This window comes from Sipha flava, unplaced genomic scaffold, assembly GCF_003268045.1.
Source record: "Sipha flava isolate LNK unplaced genomic scaffold, YSA_version1 66_pilon_pilon, whole genome shotgun sequence".
NCBI classification, from domain to species: domain Eukaryota; kingdom Metazoa; phylum Arthropoda; class Insecta; order Hemiptera; family Aphididae; genus Sipha; species Sipha flava.
This window is the reverse complement of record NW_020273606.1, coordinates 630,544-647,684: the sequence shown is the minus strand read 5'-3', so window position 1 is coordinate 647,684 and position 17,141 is coordinate 630,544. Positions and strand designations below refer to the sequence as shown.

At 25.6% G+C, this 17,141-nt stretch overlaps 1 protein-coding gene across 1 annotated transcript; it reads right to left on the bottom strand.

Annotated features, from left to right (window-relative positions):
* Positions 1 to 7,499: 7,499 nt before the first annotated feature.
* LOC112691748 (methyl farnesoate epoxidase-like) lies at positions 7,500 to 15,952 on the bottom strand. Its single transcript, XM_025566137.1, has 8 exons — positions 15,787 to 15,952; positions 9,138 to 9,389; positions 8,923 to 9,074; positions 8,582 to 8,842; positions 8,234 to 8,517; positions 8,040 to 8,157; positions 7,835 to 7,976; positions 7,500 to 7,748 (listed from the first exon to the last, which is right to left on the bottom strand). Exons 1-8 carry the CDS (start codon positions 15,866 to 15,868, stop codon positions 7,558 to 7,560), a joined length of 1,482 nt encoding a protein of 493 aa, XP_025421922.1. The 5' UTR covers positions 15,869 to 15,952; the 3' UTR covers positions 7,500 to 7,557.
* Between the last annotated feature and the right edge of the window lie 1,189 nt (positions 15,953 to 17,141).

Sequence of the window (17,141 nt, the reverse complement as noted above, 5' to 3'; positions counted from 1 at the left end):
TAATAATAATAATAATAATAATAATAATAATAATAATAATAATAATATGATAATAATAGCAACTGGTAATAGGATCAACAAGAGGAATAATTGTCGGTCAGTATATTTTTGTTAATTGATACAAGTCTAAAGCATGCTATTGTAAACAAACTAAAATCTTGTTATTTAAGTATTAAATAATTTTTATTAATTCTTTACATTTATATTTTACACTCCACTACTACCTAATTCTTAAGAACAAATCATAATTTACATTTTGACTTCAACAAAATAATAATTTAAACTGTCAAAATATATAGGTAGTATAGCAGTGGCAGCTCTAGGATTTTTTTTTTGGGGGGGAGGGGCATGAGGAAAAGCAATTTTTTTTAAACGGTTTTTGGGATATTTATTTCTATATATGATAATTTACACTTTGTATTATATCTATAATATTAAGAGCTCATAAATAATCACAGTAATCTTATTAAGTACATCATATTATTATTTAAAGAAATAAACAAATTTGAATCAAAGTAAATTGTACAGAAAATAATACATACCATTTTAAAAATCGTTCGAGCATCTGCTATTTCAATCACTGTATTATGTATTGCGATAAAATAATGCATAGGCTATGGCCTATGAATATTGACAAATCTGCATCAGCGTTGTAGATTGTGACGATAAAAAATTTACCAAATTAGAATCATAAATAGAATTTCTGATAGCAACCATTGACGTAGAGAATAAAACATTAAAACATCACATCTAAATATCAAACATATTATAATATATAAAATAATGTATAGTAATAAAACTTAAAAAGTCATAATACCAAATAACCATAGGTATAATTATCTTTTTTTTTTAGATATTTGGGGGGGGCATGGCCCCATGGGCCTCCCCCTTAAAGCCGCCACTGTAGTATAGTTACCATAGAATAATACGTTGATTTTATACTGTTTAACATATTGTTTTGTTAATTGATTTAAAACATTTTAGGTTTTTTAAGTCTTTTAAATATTTAATATCATTTTGATATGATAACGATATGATATTGTTCTGTGATAGGATATAAACATATTTGATATTTGAAATAAAGTGATAAGAAAATAACGGGAATTAAATTTGAACCAATCAGAACAACCCGGTTTTGAGTGTACTGACATTTGCGAAATACGCCATCGGGGCACAACGAATTTGTACTCGCCCGCTAATGACCGTATAATATAGTATCAGTATGTACTTATTGGATACTTTTTTTTTATTTTCGATAATATTTTTAAATAATATACCAATTACTAAATATATTATGATGGTTAGAAGAAATACCAATAGCTATTCAATTTTAAATTCTACTTTCTTTCAATGTTGCTGGGGCACGTGCCTGTTTGCCCCATAGCACGAGCCGCAACTGATTGAAATTTAAAATAAGATAAAATTCACTATAATTTATAAATAATACATAATTCAAAAATAAAAATGTTTATTCTGAATCATCCGAATATTTTTCATGGGAGAAACAATAAGAAACGACATATAATTTGAGATTTTCAAATTTTAAATTACGGTGATTTGAACTTAGTATTGCTTTATAACGACTTCTCCACATCAACGTAAATGGCAGGTGCATATTTTATCCATGTTAATTCTTTTGGACTGTACTCTATTTCTAAATTGTTTTTTGGAATTTTTTTTTTTAATAGTATTTCTCCATTGACTTTACAACCTTAAATCTTGGGGTTTTTCCTAATATGTTTTGTAATTTAAAGTTTGTTAAAACTCCAATTTCTCCAGGAACGCGATCTAATTGCTTAATGACATTATCTACTATTTATAGGCTCTCGGTTAATGCCATTTTAGAAGTAAAATAAGTTCTAATTTTGAAATAGTATCAACTAAAAATCAAAAATTTAGCGGAAATAATTACTAAATTGTTTTTCAAGTTTTTTGAAATCTGTACCTACTTCCTAGATAAGATATTGTACAGACTTAATCATATATTTCCATCCATCGTAAAATACTAAAATAAAAACGGAAATTCTACAATAATATAGATTACGTATATTTATTACTAAAATATTTAATTATTATTTATTTATTTGTAAAATATTTAAAAATATTTAATTGTACTGAAATATTTTAAAAAATTTAAAATAAAATTAACGTCAATTCATTCAAAATAAAATAAAATGTTCACATAATATGTGAATTAAAATTACCATTAAAATCCGTTCTCTGTGTATATATAAAAAAAAAAATTTTATCATAGATATATAATATATCTATCATAAAAAATATTATTTTCCTAATTATATGATTAAATAATTATTATTATCTTATTAATAACAGCATTGAGGACGGCGGTAGCAATGTCCGTGTATGAAGATAAAAAAATAGCCTCAGTCACTGACTCAAGATTCAAGACTTGTCAGTTTTATTTTTAGTCTTATATATATATGAAATATAATATTTCTTTTTCTCTTATTTTTTCAGCGCCTTCAATGAAGTAAAAATGAGTTGTGAGCCATTCGCGACGGTTTCGTTCCGATTCCGTTATCAACGGGCAACGAAACATGTCTCGAGCACAACACAGGCACACAAAATTTATAAGAGAAAATACAATTGAAATTAAATATATATTAATAATAATAATAATAATAATAATAATAATAATAATAATAATAATAATACCACAAAACAATTTTGAACTAATAATAATAATAACTATTTATTGTAATAATAATAAAGAGAAAAAGAAAATAATAAAAAGAGAAATTAACAAAAAAAAAATGTCAAATGACAGGAGTTATAAAAATAAGTAATGTTGAAATACAAAATACGAGATAAAATAAAAGGCTACGGTGACGGTAGAAAGCAGACAAGCGCTGCCGTCGTTCGCGATGGTCGTCACACCATCCGTGAACGCTTCGGGGTTTATTGCCGACTCCGAAAACTGGTTCGATTAATCTATCGGGCGTCCCGATGATAATCGAACGAATGGTGACACCAAGGCAAAGGGGTGTAACAGGTGAGATCGTGGTATTGCGACACGACCGTATCAAACAATCATATTTTCTTGTCGTTTACAGGCTATAGATGTGTCGCGAAAGTATTGAAAAGAAATATAAATAAATAAATAAATAAATAAATGAAAAACAATAACGGTTTCCACCGGTGGTCAGCAATTCAATCATCGATGGACCGTCTGCGTCATGTTTCGCTCAAACACGTCAATTTCATTTCGAAAAAAAATTTTCGTAACGATTTATAAAACAGAAAGTCCAACCGATTTAACACATTCAATTGGCACGATAAATTCTGTTTGATTATGTAACTCGTTTAAAAACGTTTTATCAATTTCTACAGTAAATTAATAGATAAAAGACATTTTTCCTCTTGGACCCGCTCGCGTTTATTCATTATTTTGTACTACCAGCGGAAATGGTTTCGCGTTGTTCGGATGTCTACAATGTCCGCGGCGTTATTTCCTTCGGCTTTACATTATTTTCACACCGAGTCCCTTCGGACTGTATTTATTCCCCGATGTCCAAAAGGCTGCTAGATCCTCGAGGATGTCTGCGCGCGAAATTAAAGAAATTAAATAACACTTGCTAAAAAAGTAGATTGAAAACTAATCTCCTTAACGTGTTCGTTTGCATCATAGTCTTAGTCGTCATTTGAGATTGCATAAATTAATGCTATTTACATTTTATTTCTTTAAAATCTGAAATGAATCATATCCAATGGATGTGTCAGGTGCTAAATCTAATTTTTGCATCATTATATACTTACACTTTTTAAGAGGATGCCAATTTCAAATTTTTATAGTTAACATACATTTTCAAAATCCATAGATAATAATAAAACTAAATGATTGGTTACAGTTATTTACTTGAATATTTCTAAATTTGATAGAAAGCATATCATTATATATAGAATATTTAACATCATCGTTTAGTTTCATTTCAAGTTTAGGATAAGATTTCCGTAAAGCTGATTGATTGCGCCGCTACCGATCCTACAAATATGGCGGTTGTCGGCAACAACTTGCGTTTTATGTTGAGGATGGAAGTGCAGAAGGGTTAACCACGACAGCACGATCTTTAGGTCGGAAACACGTATATTTTTATAATAAATAATAATAAATAATAAATTAGCGGGCGCCCAAATAAAACTTAATCGTAAGATCTACTTAACATCAATAATATATCATATATAATAATAAAACCCGCTTTGATCGGCCCACTAGCCACGTGGGGCTAAATAATAAAAATTGTGACCGGGTTGCGACTGCACAGCTCTTGAGATGTTCCCTGGGTTTCACCATTATGTAGGTCTCGCCGGACAATTCCACGTATATCCTCTGTGGATCAAGAAAAAACCAAAAATCTCCACAAGTGCCCGGACGCGGAGAACCGGAGCGCGTACGCTACGATCAGTTACACCGTTCGAAAAAGACAAAAAGGCTCGGCGGCCAACAACTAAGAGACACATGAGCGGGACAGCGGGAGCGGAGAATATCCATAAAGAAATCGTAACTCGTTCCGTGTTCGAACACTGATACAATTAGATCATGTAAAACAAGTAATCTATGAACTATATCTATATTGTTGTTCATTCTAGAATTCTTGCGTGTATAATATTCCCTTTTATTATTATAATCTTCCTACTGGATTATACTTCTAATAGTTGTACTGAAAAATGAAAAATAAAAATAAAAATACCAACTGTTTTAAGTATAGATTTTTACTATACATCTGAATAAAATACTAACCGATTGGAAGAAGTGTATATCGAATAACGTTCTATGCAGTAAAACGTAAGAATATAATTGTTAATTTTAATTTGATTTGCTCTAAGGATTATATGAATTATTTTAGGTTCTATAAAATAGAAAATAATAAAATAATATATCTATTATTTTAGGTTCTTTTAAGTTTTGAAATGAACATCGATTATTTGATATCATTAATAATAAACAATGTTTATTAAACATAGTTAATAAAAACGATAAAACACAAAGTATAGTATGTATATATACTTTTTTAAGTTCACTTGTAAAGACATGAGGTAAACAACACCGGTATGAAAATTGGCATCAACGCTTTAAACTTTGTACGCAATTGTGTAGTTAAAAATTAGGTAAAATCGTACGGAATCGTATAGCTTAAAAAAGTATCGTCGATAACGAACGTACGCAATCGTGTTTTACCCTATTCAAATATTTACCAAATATTTTAGTAACTATTGAATTGTACGGGTTGCGGGTGTCTACAACCATTAAGAACATGAAAAAGATAGAAGAGCTTCAACACCCCCATTTTTTTCATTCTAATTGCACCCCTGATTATAGCAAAAATATTATAAATTAAAGGTTTATATAAATAATTTATTGGAAACATATATTGTTGGTACCAAAATTACATTGTTATAAGATTGCCTTAATAATTTTCAAGAAATTAAAAGAAAAGTTAATTCGAAAAATGTCGGATTCTTGGGAAATCATATATCTTTTAATAAAATAATAACTATAGTTGTATATTTTATTGTTTTATTACTCAAACATTTATTGCAAGATTCAAAATATGTTAATTTCCATTGTGCAAACTATCTACTAAAAATAATCAGAAGATTGGGTTTTTTTACGAAAAAAATATTTTGAGTAATATACAATTTTCAATTTCCGTCATATTTATCTGACAATTACTTGAGATATTAACTGTTATTTAAATTTTTAAATTAATGCATTTTTTACAATTTAAATTTCTATTTCTAAGGCATGAAAATGTTTGTAGAAGTTGGTTAGTAATAACTAGAGCGCGGATTTCTATGCAATCGCATATTTTTTTCCTTTCAATATTTTTGGATTTTTGTCAGTTATCTCCACGAATCATCATAATTTGAAGCTAATGGTGAATTTTTTTTTTTGCATATTTCTGCATATTTAGAGGTTATTGTATGTTTTTGCATATTTTGGCAAAATTCAAAATTTATTGCATATTGAAGTGAAAATTTAAAAAAAATGTATAAAATAATATTTGATCAAGTAAAAAAATTAAAAATAAATTTCATAGTCACTAAATAATAATTTATATATATATATATTTAGTTATAAAATAAATAATCGATTATGACGTAAACTTAATCGCTCTTGCTGTGTCAGTCGATTATCGACATACCACTTGCTTCAAATATGCCCCAATAACTTCGGTTGACATCAAGGGTTCGTTTTCGGTCTTTAAAAATATGTTAACCGATAAACGACACAGCTTCACAGAAAATAAACTTGAAATGCATATGATTATTTATTTTAATAATAAATAAAATTTTAAAAATAAATTAAGTTCAGAAAATTCCCTAAATTTTTTTGTATTAAGTATTTAAGTAATTAATTTTTATTATTTGAATTATAAATTTTAAATAAATTAAAAATTATTGCATATTTTTTGCATATTTTCATGATTTTTACTGCATATTATATGGCATATTTCGATACTTTTAAATGCATACAAATCCGCGCTCTAGTAATAACAGCTAGTAAGTATTATGTACTATGTTATTCTGATCAATATTTAAAAAATCAATTAAATTCAGGTTTCTTCCGACAAATGTTTTATTAATAATACTTGTTTTTTACAAATAAGTAACATAATAATTTTTTTTTTTTTTTAATGCCGTAAAATACTTAATGATTTAACTAGCTTTTGGGTCTTGTATTAAGAAGTATTAAAACGAAAATATAAAAATTCCAAATCATTTAAGTTGTTAGAAACAAATTATATACGTATCTACGATTAATACTTAGAATTGATTTAAAATTATTTTTGGTCATGCTCAGTTAATTTTTAGTTTTGGAGAAGGGAATAAATAAAAATCTATTAAAAATCTATTTTACTATATGGTTTATAATTTATATTTAAAATTAGTTTTGATTTTATAACACTGTTCAACACCAAGTGTCATCAACTAAATTGCAAAGCCAATTTCTCAACTGTTTTATTGTGTATGATTATTTTTAACAAACAGTTGAACATTTTACCAAACTTATCAGAGAAATTTTAAAGGGGACGCTTTATAAGCGCCGTAGGAGGTAGGGGACTTTGTCCCTTCACTTAAAGCCCTGCTTACTGGTAAATATTTGCTTATTGAACATTTACTATTATAACATATATTTTATTAAAAACAGTATACATTTTTTATATAATTTTTATTCTTAACTAATTATTCCATAATTTATTTTCTTATACTTATATAATATACTAACTAGTTACTAAGCATTATACATTCCTATTTGAATACGTGTGTCCTAAACTAGAATAACAGTTTATGTATTGCAGTATACATATACTTTAGATTAATTTCCTATTAAAATGTATACTAATAAATATTTAATATTGAATTAAAATAATGTACTTACACATATTTGATATACATTTTAGATTATTTATTTCTTATTTCTAATTACTTTGCTAATAACCTATTTATAACATAAATATAATAATTTTTTAGGTTAATGATTATTTTTTAAACTCGTGATAAATAAAAAGTTAACCATAGTCAAATTACATTTCTTTAATACACATTTGGTCTAGGTATAAAAATAGCAGAATATTCCGATGGAGAAATAGTGATACATTCTTCTTGATACTTGTCTGGTAATTGGACTCCTCGTGGTGCCTTCAATTCAAACTGTTGTACTATTTTGGCGATAAACAAAAAAAGAGTTGCCTTTCCCATTGGTTCTCCTAGACATCTTCTACTACCTACAAAATATTTAAAACAGTCTGTTGAACATTAAATACTATTATACTTATTTAAAAAAAATATTCTGTTTTAATCGTATTCTTACCAAGGCCGAAGGGCATACGCCATGTATCGTTTACAATTTTCCCATTGCTATTTAGAAATCTTTCTGGCCGAAACGACTCGGGATCGCCCCAATGTTCTATGTCCATATGAACACTCCATATACTTGCCAGTATCATAGTATCCTGAAAATATATTTTGTACTGTTATTATTATTGATTATTTTTTAAGTAACAATATTATCAAACCTCTGGTATTATGAAATCTTGTAAGTGTGTATTTCGAACAGCTCTATAGGCGATTGCTAACGGTGCCACGTTGCTATATCTCTGTACCTCCATTAACACTGCTGTGAGGTAGTTCAATCTACGTAATAATTTTTTTTAAATTTTATAAAAATTGTATTCTTATATCAGAAAAATATACTCTAGTTTATTTTTACTTTCTTTGATCTTCAAGATGAATATTTCGTTGTCCAATTACCGAGTCTAATTCATCATATACTTTAGCTTGTACATCCGGATGTTTGATAAGATTTAAAATAACGAAAGTTAACATGCTGCTTGTAGTTTCAGTATCCGCTAGAAACAAATCCAACAATAAAACGAGAAATTGTTCTTCTGAAAATGATTTTGATGATTCTCTATTTTGGTCGATTTCCATGAGAAATGCACCAATGAAATTGTTGGGGTCATATATCTGATCTCTGTTTTCATCAACTAATTCCTACAAACATTTTTTTATAAAACATCGTTTAAATTTATAGTTTTTATACTATAGTTGTATATACTTTTAAAAAGGTGTAAAATTCGTTTGAAATTTGTTTGATGTTTTTGTATCCAGAACGTTTAGGAGCAAAATACCGGATAAATGGTATTTGGTATAAAATTCCTTTCGACATATTTATCATTCTATAACTGGCATGCACTAATTCCAAGAGTTTTTTAAGTCTAGTATCGTTCAGCTCAAATTTGTGTCCAACTAATAATATCCAAAGGCCGTTGAAAACGGATATATCAAATAAACTGCTAACTTTAATTGGCTTACCATTCTAAACAAATTAAATAACAACAAATACAATTGTACATTAATTATATGTTAATTTGTGAAATATTACATTTTGATATATACCTCACATTGACTATTTAGATTTAAGATAAGCTTGTCAACTTCATCATAGATAAGTACTTCCATTAAATGAGTTCCATATCTCTTACTACGTATGTGGTGCATATTAAACTTTTTTTGTTCTAACCATCCGGGTCCATCCACAAATACAATACCTTGATTTTTAAGTTAAATACATTAATATTATACATTTGATCGTTCTATACTATTCAACTTACCAAGTTTTTGATAAAAAGCTCTGAATCTGAAAAAATATTTATCCGGACGGGCATCAAAGTCGTCATGACACAATACTTGTTTTACTAAGTCATAACCAGAAACGACTACTGTTTCCATTTGACCGAATTTAATAGAAAACACTGGACCATATTTTTTAGCTAAATGAGCCCACACTAAGTGATAGAAACCTAATTTATTTCTGAGGTTTCGAATTTTTAAATAACTCCCAATCAGAGGAAGTCGCGTGGGACCTATAAAGTAAAAGAAAAAGATATAAAAAAAGAAGTAAATTATATTGAACTTTTAAAATATTAAATTATAATTGTATTTAAAATTATACTTATAGTTATAATTATAACTTAATAAATATAAAATAAATTAATATTAAATACTGAATAACATTGGTTCTAATGCATTAATGAGTAAACAAAATTAAATTGTTTTCCGAATAAAAACTTCTTTCTTTCTCTTTACTTCTGATCTCTTTTTTTATTAAAATAAAATGTATAGAATTATTGGTAATTTAAAAAAACCAGTTAATCACAGCAATTATTATATTTTTTTTTTAATTTAAAATAATAATTTTAAACATTTCAAAAATTGTTATATTTACTATTATTGTTTAGTACAAAATTTAAATATTTGTTCTACATTAAAACAATTAAGTCTATATTTTGAAGCCAGTTTGGAAAATAAAATTTACTATGCATTTAGAGTGGGAAATATTATAGATAAGAAAATAAAATATTCAGTGTTCGAATTAGGGGGAATGAGCTCCGATATTCATTTTTTTATTTATTTATTTATTTTTTTTTTTTTTGTACCCTAACTATATTTATTTATTGTGACAGAGGGATGCCTCAAACTAAACCGACTTTTTTTCTATTAAAATGTGAAGTTATATTGATGTTAATGGTATAATGAATTTAACTAATTTTTATTATATTTTATTTTTTTATGGTTGTTTATATCACATTGTATGCTTCTATATATTTTTTTTTTAGTCTGTTTATATGATTCTACCATAGACCTTATACGTATAATTATAAGGACTATGGATATTATAAATATATGCAACTGAAATGTAGTATTCAAAATTTATGTTAGGTGGTGGTGACTGCATTGTCATACTGGCTCAAATAGTCATACCATTCATTTTATTTTAAAAGACCATTTTGAAAATTTTTTATATGTAGAGAAAGTGTATACGATTGGAACTAACGTCAAATGTTATGTCTACATCATAGGCCAGTATGGCTTTGTAGGTGAAGGATGGTGGAGGGAGCAAAGTAATTTTGCTCTTGAAATGTAATTTTTAAATCATTGTATTAAGCTCCCCTACTTAATTTTTCTTAATTCGAACACTGATAATATTTTTTAAAAAAAAAAAATGCTATTTAAATGCATTTGTGTGGGGCATAATTTAAAAAAGTAAATTACCTTTTGTCATTATATATATATCCAATACTGGACTTGGATAAAAAAAGTAAAGTTTTTATGCGTCTCTACCTAATTAAAAACTGAACATAACCATATTCGGCTTAGATGCGTCCTTTTTTATAAATATTATTATTAGCTTTATTAGCCCTTCGAAGTCCTATCAAATCCCTCTCAAAAATATTGCAAAAGTATACAAAATTTGGAGTTTCTTATATTTTTAAAATATAAATATCATAGCACCTAACTTCTTCATAGGATTTCCGCCTAAACCACCCATTTTTATAAAAAAAAAATTATTCTTATATTCCGACTATACCACTGACGAAAATGAATATTGTATAAAATGTAATTTAAACCTATATATACATTAAAAAATAATTAATTACTAAAACAGAGATGTACTTTTAATAAATACAAGATTTATATTAAAACAAATACAAAGCTATTAAAAATATTCGTAATTTATATATATATATACCACGAATGTATATGCGTATGTATGTACATATATATGTTACGGGCAAAGTATACAATTTGGGCGATATAGATAACGGATGATATGATTTAATGAAATATGATAAATCGTAAAACATAGTTAAAATAAAGTCAAATTATTATCTAAAAATTATTATCTGTAACTAATTTGTTTGTTCTTATCGTATTTTTACAATGGGGATGTCCGTTTGTTCACATATTATATGCGTGTACGTGACATAATATATTATTACTATATTTACTGTTTTATAAGTTATATTATATGAAGTTGTAGTGATTATCGTGCAGTCGGCCTTTTACCAATTCTCAAAAATGAATTATTTAGTAACCGTGAATCGTTTGTATAGTGCAGGTTAATTCATTCAGTGCGTACCTAACTACTTATTCGAACATGGAAAAGTTTAACGAAGATTTAAACAATTTTTTTTTTTTTTAAAAAAAAGGTTCAAATACTTCATTTTTTACCAAGTTAAAATTTGATCAATTAATTTTACATAAAAATCAATTAAAAAACAATTCAAAGAAAAAGGAACCGAATGATTATAAACTTTTAAAAAACTATGACGTGTTAAAAGTTTCTGATGTTAATAAGTTAATTGTACCAGTATCTGAAAACAACAAAATTAAATATTATGTATATTTATCGATTGGACATGGTGGACGAAACAGAATGGAACACGAGGTAAATACAAAATATAAAAATATCACCAGAGATATAATTATGCTATACTTAAATAGTTGCGAATCATGTAAAAGAAAAGGAAGCACAGCCAAGAAAGGATTGGTGGTGCAATAAATTATATCTACTGAGATGAATTAATCAATAATATAAATACATGTCATTATTCATTGATTTATCATATTTCATTAAATCATATCATTTGTTATCTATATTGCCCAATATACGAAGGGCATTTTATATACTGTTCGGACAATGTATAAAATGCCCGGGCATTGTATAAAATGTCCAAATTGTATACTTTGCCCGTAACATATACATACATATGATATGTGTATGATATATGTAACATAATTTATATTAAATAACATATATATTTTAAGATAATTTATTTTTTAAAATTTTAATTATTTTATATTAAATACAAAGAGACGAATACGAATGTACCAAACATAAGAATTTCAATTTGAAATGTTTAAATGTTATTTTTTTCATTATTTATAACAAATCTTTTGGAAATTAATTGAGATAATAAATTGCTTTCCTGCGGTGTTATTACACTTTGTATTACATAATTTGATATATATTTTTTTTTATCATTGTCAATTGTATTTTTGAATAAATAAAAATTCGTCGAATGGATCAAAAATAACTAGATTTCTGTTCGGATGAGGAGTGAACAGGGAATGGTCAAAGAATTAAACGATCGTTAACACGTGGAGTATATATGTTACACTTAAAACCGGAAATTCGTCAATACTAGTTTTTATAAATCAATTTCGTCAAAACTGATATAGACTAATTAACCAGGATTTCATTGTTAGTGTCAGAGTTAAAAACCGAAATACATCAAAACTAGTTTTAACTAGTTAAACTATTGAATTTACCAAGACTTCAGTATGTTATATTGTTAGATACTTAGTAATAACAGAATTTTATATTAATACCATTGTTAAGTATATTGTATGATAGTCGATATTTGATCGCCAGTCGATCGGTTATCTTAATTTATTTTCATAAATTATACTGCGGTAAACGCTAAATGTCATGATAGTTTACTTTGTCAAAAAAAAAAAAAAAAAAAATAATAATAATAATTATACTTATTTTTGATTGAATTTTGTTACAAAATTGTATTTCAAAATTATTATCAACATTGAAGTCCTGGTTAATTCTAATTTTGATGAAATTGATTTGTAAAAATTAGTATTGACTAGTTAAAACTTAAAATATTTAATATCATATTGTATTAACATTTTTAATGCCTATTGTATATGTGGGATCGATAAATGACAGTGTCTAATCCCCGTCTAATTTTGAGGTAAATTACTCAAAAGCGACTGGGAATACAAATCGTATCACTATATTATAAACACGAAGCAAGTGTACTTTGTTATTAGTCATATATAAACATAGTTTTATTTTAAATTAAGCTTTATTTTTATTTTTCTGGTATTCTACTACAGTAAGTATAAACTATTATTATTTATAAATGGATGATCAAATATTTGCATCTTAAATGTTCTTACAAACGTTTATTTGTGTTTTTTTTTTTTAATTTGTAATTTATAATTTCTATGATTTAACAAATTACATTTCCGTATTCCATATTTGCATCTTACTTTTTGTTTTTGAAAATTTTAATAAAATTAGAAAATTATTATCACTGCAAAATTAAAATCGAGTATAAAATTTAATAAAAATTGAAATTTTATTTTGCATGTTTTGCATTTTTTTCTTGCATATTTTGATTTTTTTTAGTGCATTTTCGTATGCATATTTTATAATTTAAAATGCATGTAAATCCGGTTTTTAGTTATAAGTATGTACCTCCACACACCATACATATGGTTATTGTACCTAAAAAAAAAATATCAAATAATATACTTAGAAGTAAAAAATTATACAGATATAGCTATAGGCATATGTTATATGTTATATAATGCAAATATTTTAGAAAAAAAAAACATCGTAGTTTTTTAATAATCCCACGAATGTACTACGTGTGGCGAAGACTATTATAATACGTATCGTTTGAATTTAAATAATATTACATGGTAGGCATATAAAAACATCATGAATGTTTAAGGTAGTGAAAAAAGTCATTAACATATTATAAGAGTAATGTCCCTACTAATATCATTGACATTGAATAAGTTTTTTGGGTATTCTTTGCTCGAACACTTTTTTATTCATAGGAATACTTAAAGGAAACATTATTTACGAATTAACATTAAGAATACTTACATATTTCAATCCCATAAATGATAAACAATTCTATTGCGATTTTATATGTTTTAACAATAAAAAATTAAAATATATGTGGTATTTATGCGAGTTTTGTATAAAAATGAAATAAAATACTCTTTTTTCTTTGATAATATAGATTATTAATAATAATTTGCTAAACAAATATTTTAGCCTTGAGTAAAATATTTATAATATTATAGATCTCTATATTTTAAATCAATAATTAAATTAAAATAAAATAATTAGATAGTTCGTGTAAAATGAAATAACGATCGTAAATATAACTAATTATAACTTCCAAAGAATTAATATTATATTAATGCATTATTCATTAAATCATATTAAATAAAATAAAATATATTGAGGCATGTACACAAAAAAAAAGTTGGGTTGTGTATTAAGATTTTAAGGGCTACGGTAACAAAAATTATTATCAAATAACAAATCACAACGGACAATTTGATTTAGTTACCTTTACCTGCGTAAAATATTTTTTACTTAGATAAAGACTACTTAACTGGTTGTTAAGTATGCGAATAAAAACATAAAAATAAATATACTTTTTATAATTTTAAAAAATGGGGGAAAGACCTCCAAAACCCTCTCTTGTAAACGTGCCTGATAATAATATGTATATATAATTATTATTCCTATATATAAAGCACAAGATTACTATATCGGGTAAGACTCCACGGCCAGGCAACATCAGTGTTTGATTTGTGGTGGAAGAGAGGGTGGCTGAATACCTCAACTAAATTATTATTTATTCTATTTTTTTCCAAGTCAAGCACTGGATGATATACAGGGATGGGTGATGCATGTTAAATAACTGAACTTGGCTTATACCTGGTATTAATTCGACTTATAATACCTAGATTCTTATAAAATCAAAAACATTCACTATATATATATAATTTATACTACCTATGATACCTACTAATAGTATTATAAATATTATAGTTATTTTATTGTATATAAAATACAACTTAAACTAATGGTTGTAATATAAATAATAAATATAATAAATATTAAAAAAAAGTATTTTACACAATTTTGTAAATAAAATTAATATTGCTATGATTGTATTTTAAATATTTAATACCTGTTATTTATTTACTTATTTATTTTATTGATATAACATCAACAACTAAGATTATTAGCTTACAAGGTATCATAATTTTTACATTCTATGAAATTTACATTAATTATTAGGTACAATCAGTAGCGTATTTATGTGGGGGGGTGAGGGGTTTCCCCCTAGAGAATTTCCAGATCTCATTTTTTTAAATTTCGATCGAATTGAAGTTTGTTAATTTTGTAAATTCGGATAAAAAAAAAATTATAAAATGTATAAATTGTATTAATTTTATATACTATATTTTATTGAAACTAATAAAACCCGGGTGCGAGAATATTGGTGTTTTCGATTGTGCGAGTCGAAACATATACACTTCATAATAATAATAATAATGCCATAATAATAAATAATAAATAAATAATAAATAAAAAATAATACATAAAAATAAATAATAAATAAATAAAATAAAAAAAAAATAATAAAAAAAATAAATAAAATATTAATAAATAAATTAATACTTCATAATGCCTATTATTGTAGCCTATGGTTCGCAGAAAATTACTACTAACCGTGGAGATAGTTGGATGAAGATCGCATTTTGTTTCAGAAAAGTCTTAACTACAATTATTATAATACTTTTATAGAAAAAATTATCTATAGGCTCTATAATCCATTTTTATTTTTAATAATAATGAAAATTTCTTACCTTTTGGATATCCTCGTGGTGTAACAATTTCATCAAAAACATAAAAGAGGATTAAACAAATACTGAAAAGTATGAAAAACATTTTGAATGCGACGGTGAACAGTGGTCTAACACTGCTGCATTTATTTTCTGCACTCTGGTTGATGCATCGAAGTAATGAATTGAGAGAGGGATATACTCGTATTAACCGGTCTCAGGCCCATTTTTAAAAACTTTATTGGGTACATTTAATTGGGAGGGGTTTTCTTATTTCGATATTTTATATGCGCTTCTTTTATTCATACATTATTACTATTATTTTTTTTTTCGTAGTCCTCTTTGTGATCGACTATTTTATTCAAAACTATTCACAAATACTTTATGTTAAATATTAAAGTCACGTATAATTAAAACAACATATTAAATTTGGAAATATATGAACCTAATGAATAATTAAAAAACCAAATATTTAAATGTTGAACCAAAAATATTAATAAAATCTGAGAACATAAATTATAGTAGTATGATAGAATGAAATATTATTATTGAAATATTATAAATAAATTATCTATTATTTATTATTTGCTAATAATATGCTATATAACATGCAGATATAGTATAATATATATTATTAATTATCTTTTTGTAATGCATACCTATCGTTTTTAAAAATCCTGTGAATCAAATAAATTTAAAATTATTTAATTAAATAAACATCTCATAACTATTTTAATTACAGCACATTTTCTTCGATTATTTACATTTCATAATAAATAATAAAAAACTATAAATATATTCTAAATTTAACATCTAATTTTAAGAAACAATAGTATAATATAACATATTAACAGGCTAATAATCTTTGCTGTTGAAGTCTAAATTAATAAATAATAATAATAATAACAAAAAAAAAACAAAGTAAAATATTTTGAACAGTACATTTTAATAGCATTAGTTATTTTTGAAATGGAAATAAATGTGTGTAAATATATATATGATTTAGCATTTAAAAAAAAAAATGCTTATAAAATACATTTTATACTTAAATCAATTAAAAAAACACAAGTATTAAAATGTGGTAATACAACTCAATGTCTAAATCATTATGTATATTATTTGTTGTAAACAATTTTAATTAATTTTTTTAATGAACTTGTTAGAGATAAATTAAGAGTTTTGGCACTTTACTATTTTATAACAACCCTTTCTATACTGACTTACCATAAGTATTTTATTGTTAAAATTAGATTAGATTCTACATTTTCAGTATTAATTACAATTTTAGAATAAAAAAAGAAGAACTTAAATATTGAATTATAGTTACATTAAAATAGATAAAAAACAAATTTTTAATATTGTACATAAGTTTTATCTTT

Excerpts from the sequence above, each read along its gene's own strand:
- LOC112691748 (XM_025566137.1), bottom strand. The coding sequence starts at position 15,868 with ATGTTTTTCATACTTTTCAGTATTTGTTTAATCCTCTTTTATGTTTTT. Across the intron at positions 8,518-8,581 it reads AATTTTACACCTTTTTAAAA|GAATTAGTTGATGAAAACAG; the intron begins GTATATACAACT and ends AAATGTTTGTAG. Across the intron at positions 7,977-8,039 it reads AAGATTTCATAATACCAGAG|GATACTATGATACTGGCAAG; the intron begins GTTTGATAATAT and ends ATATATTTTCAG.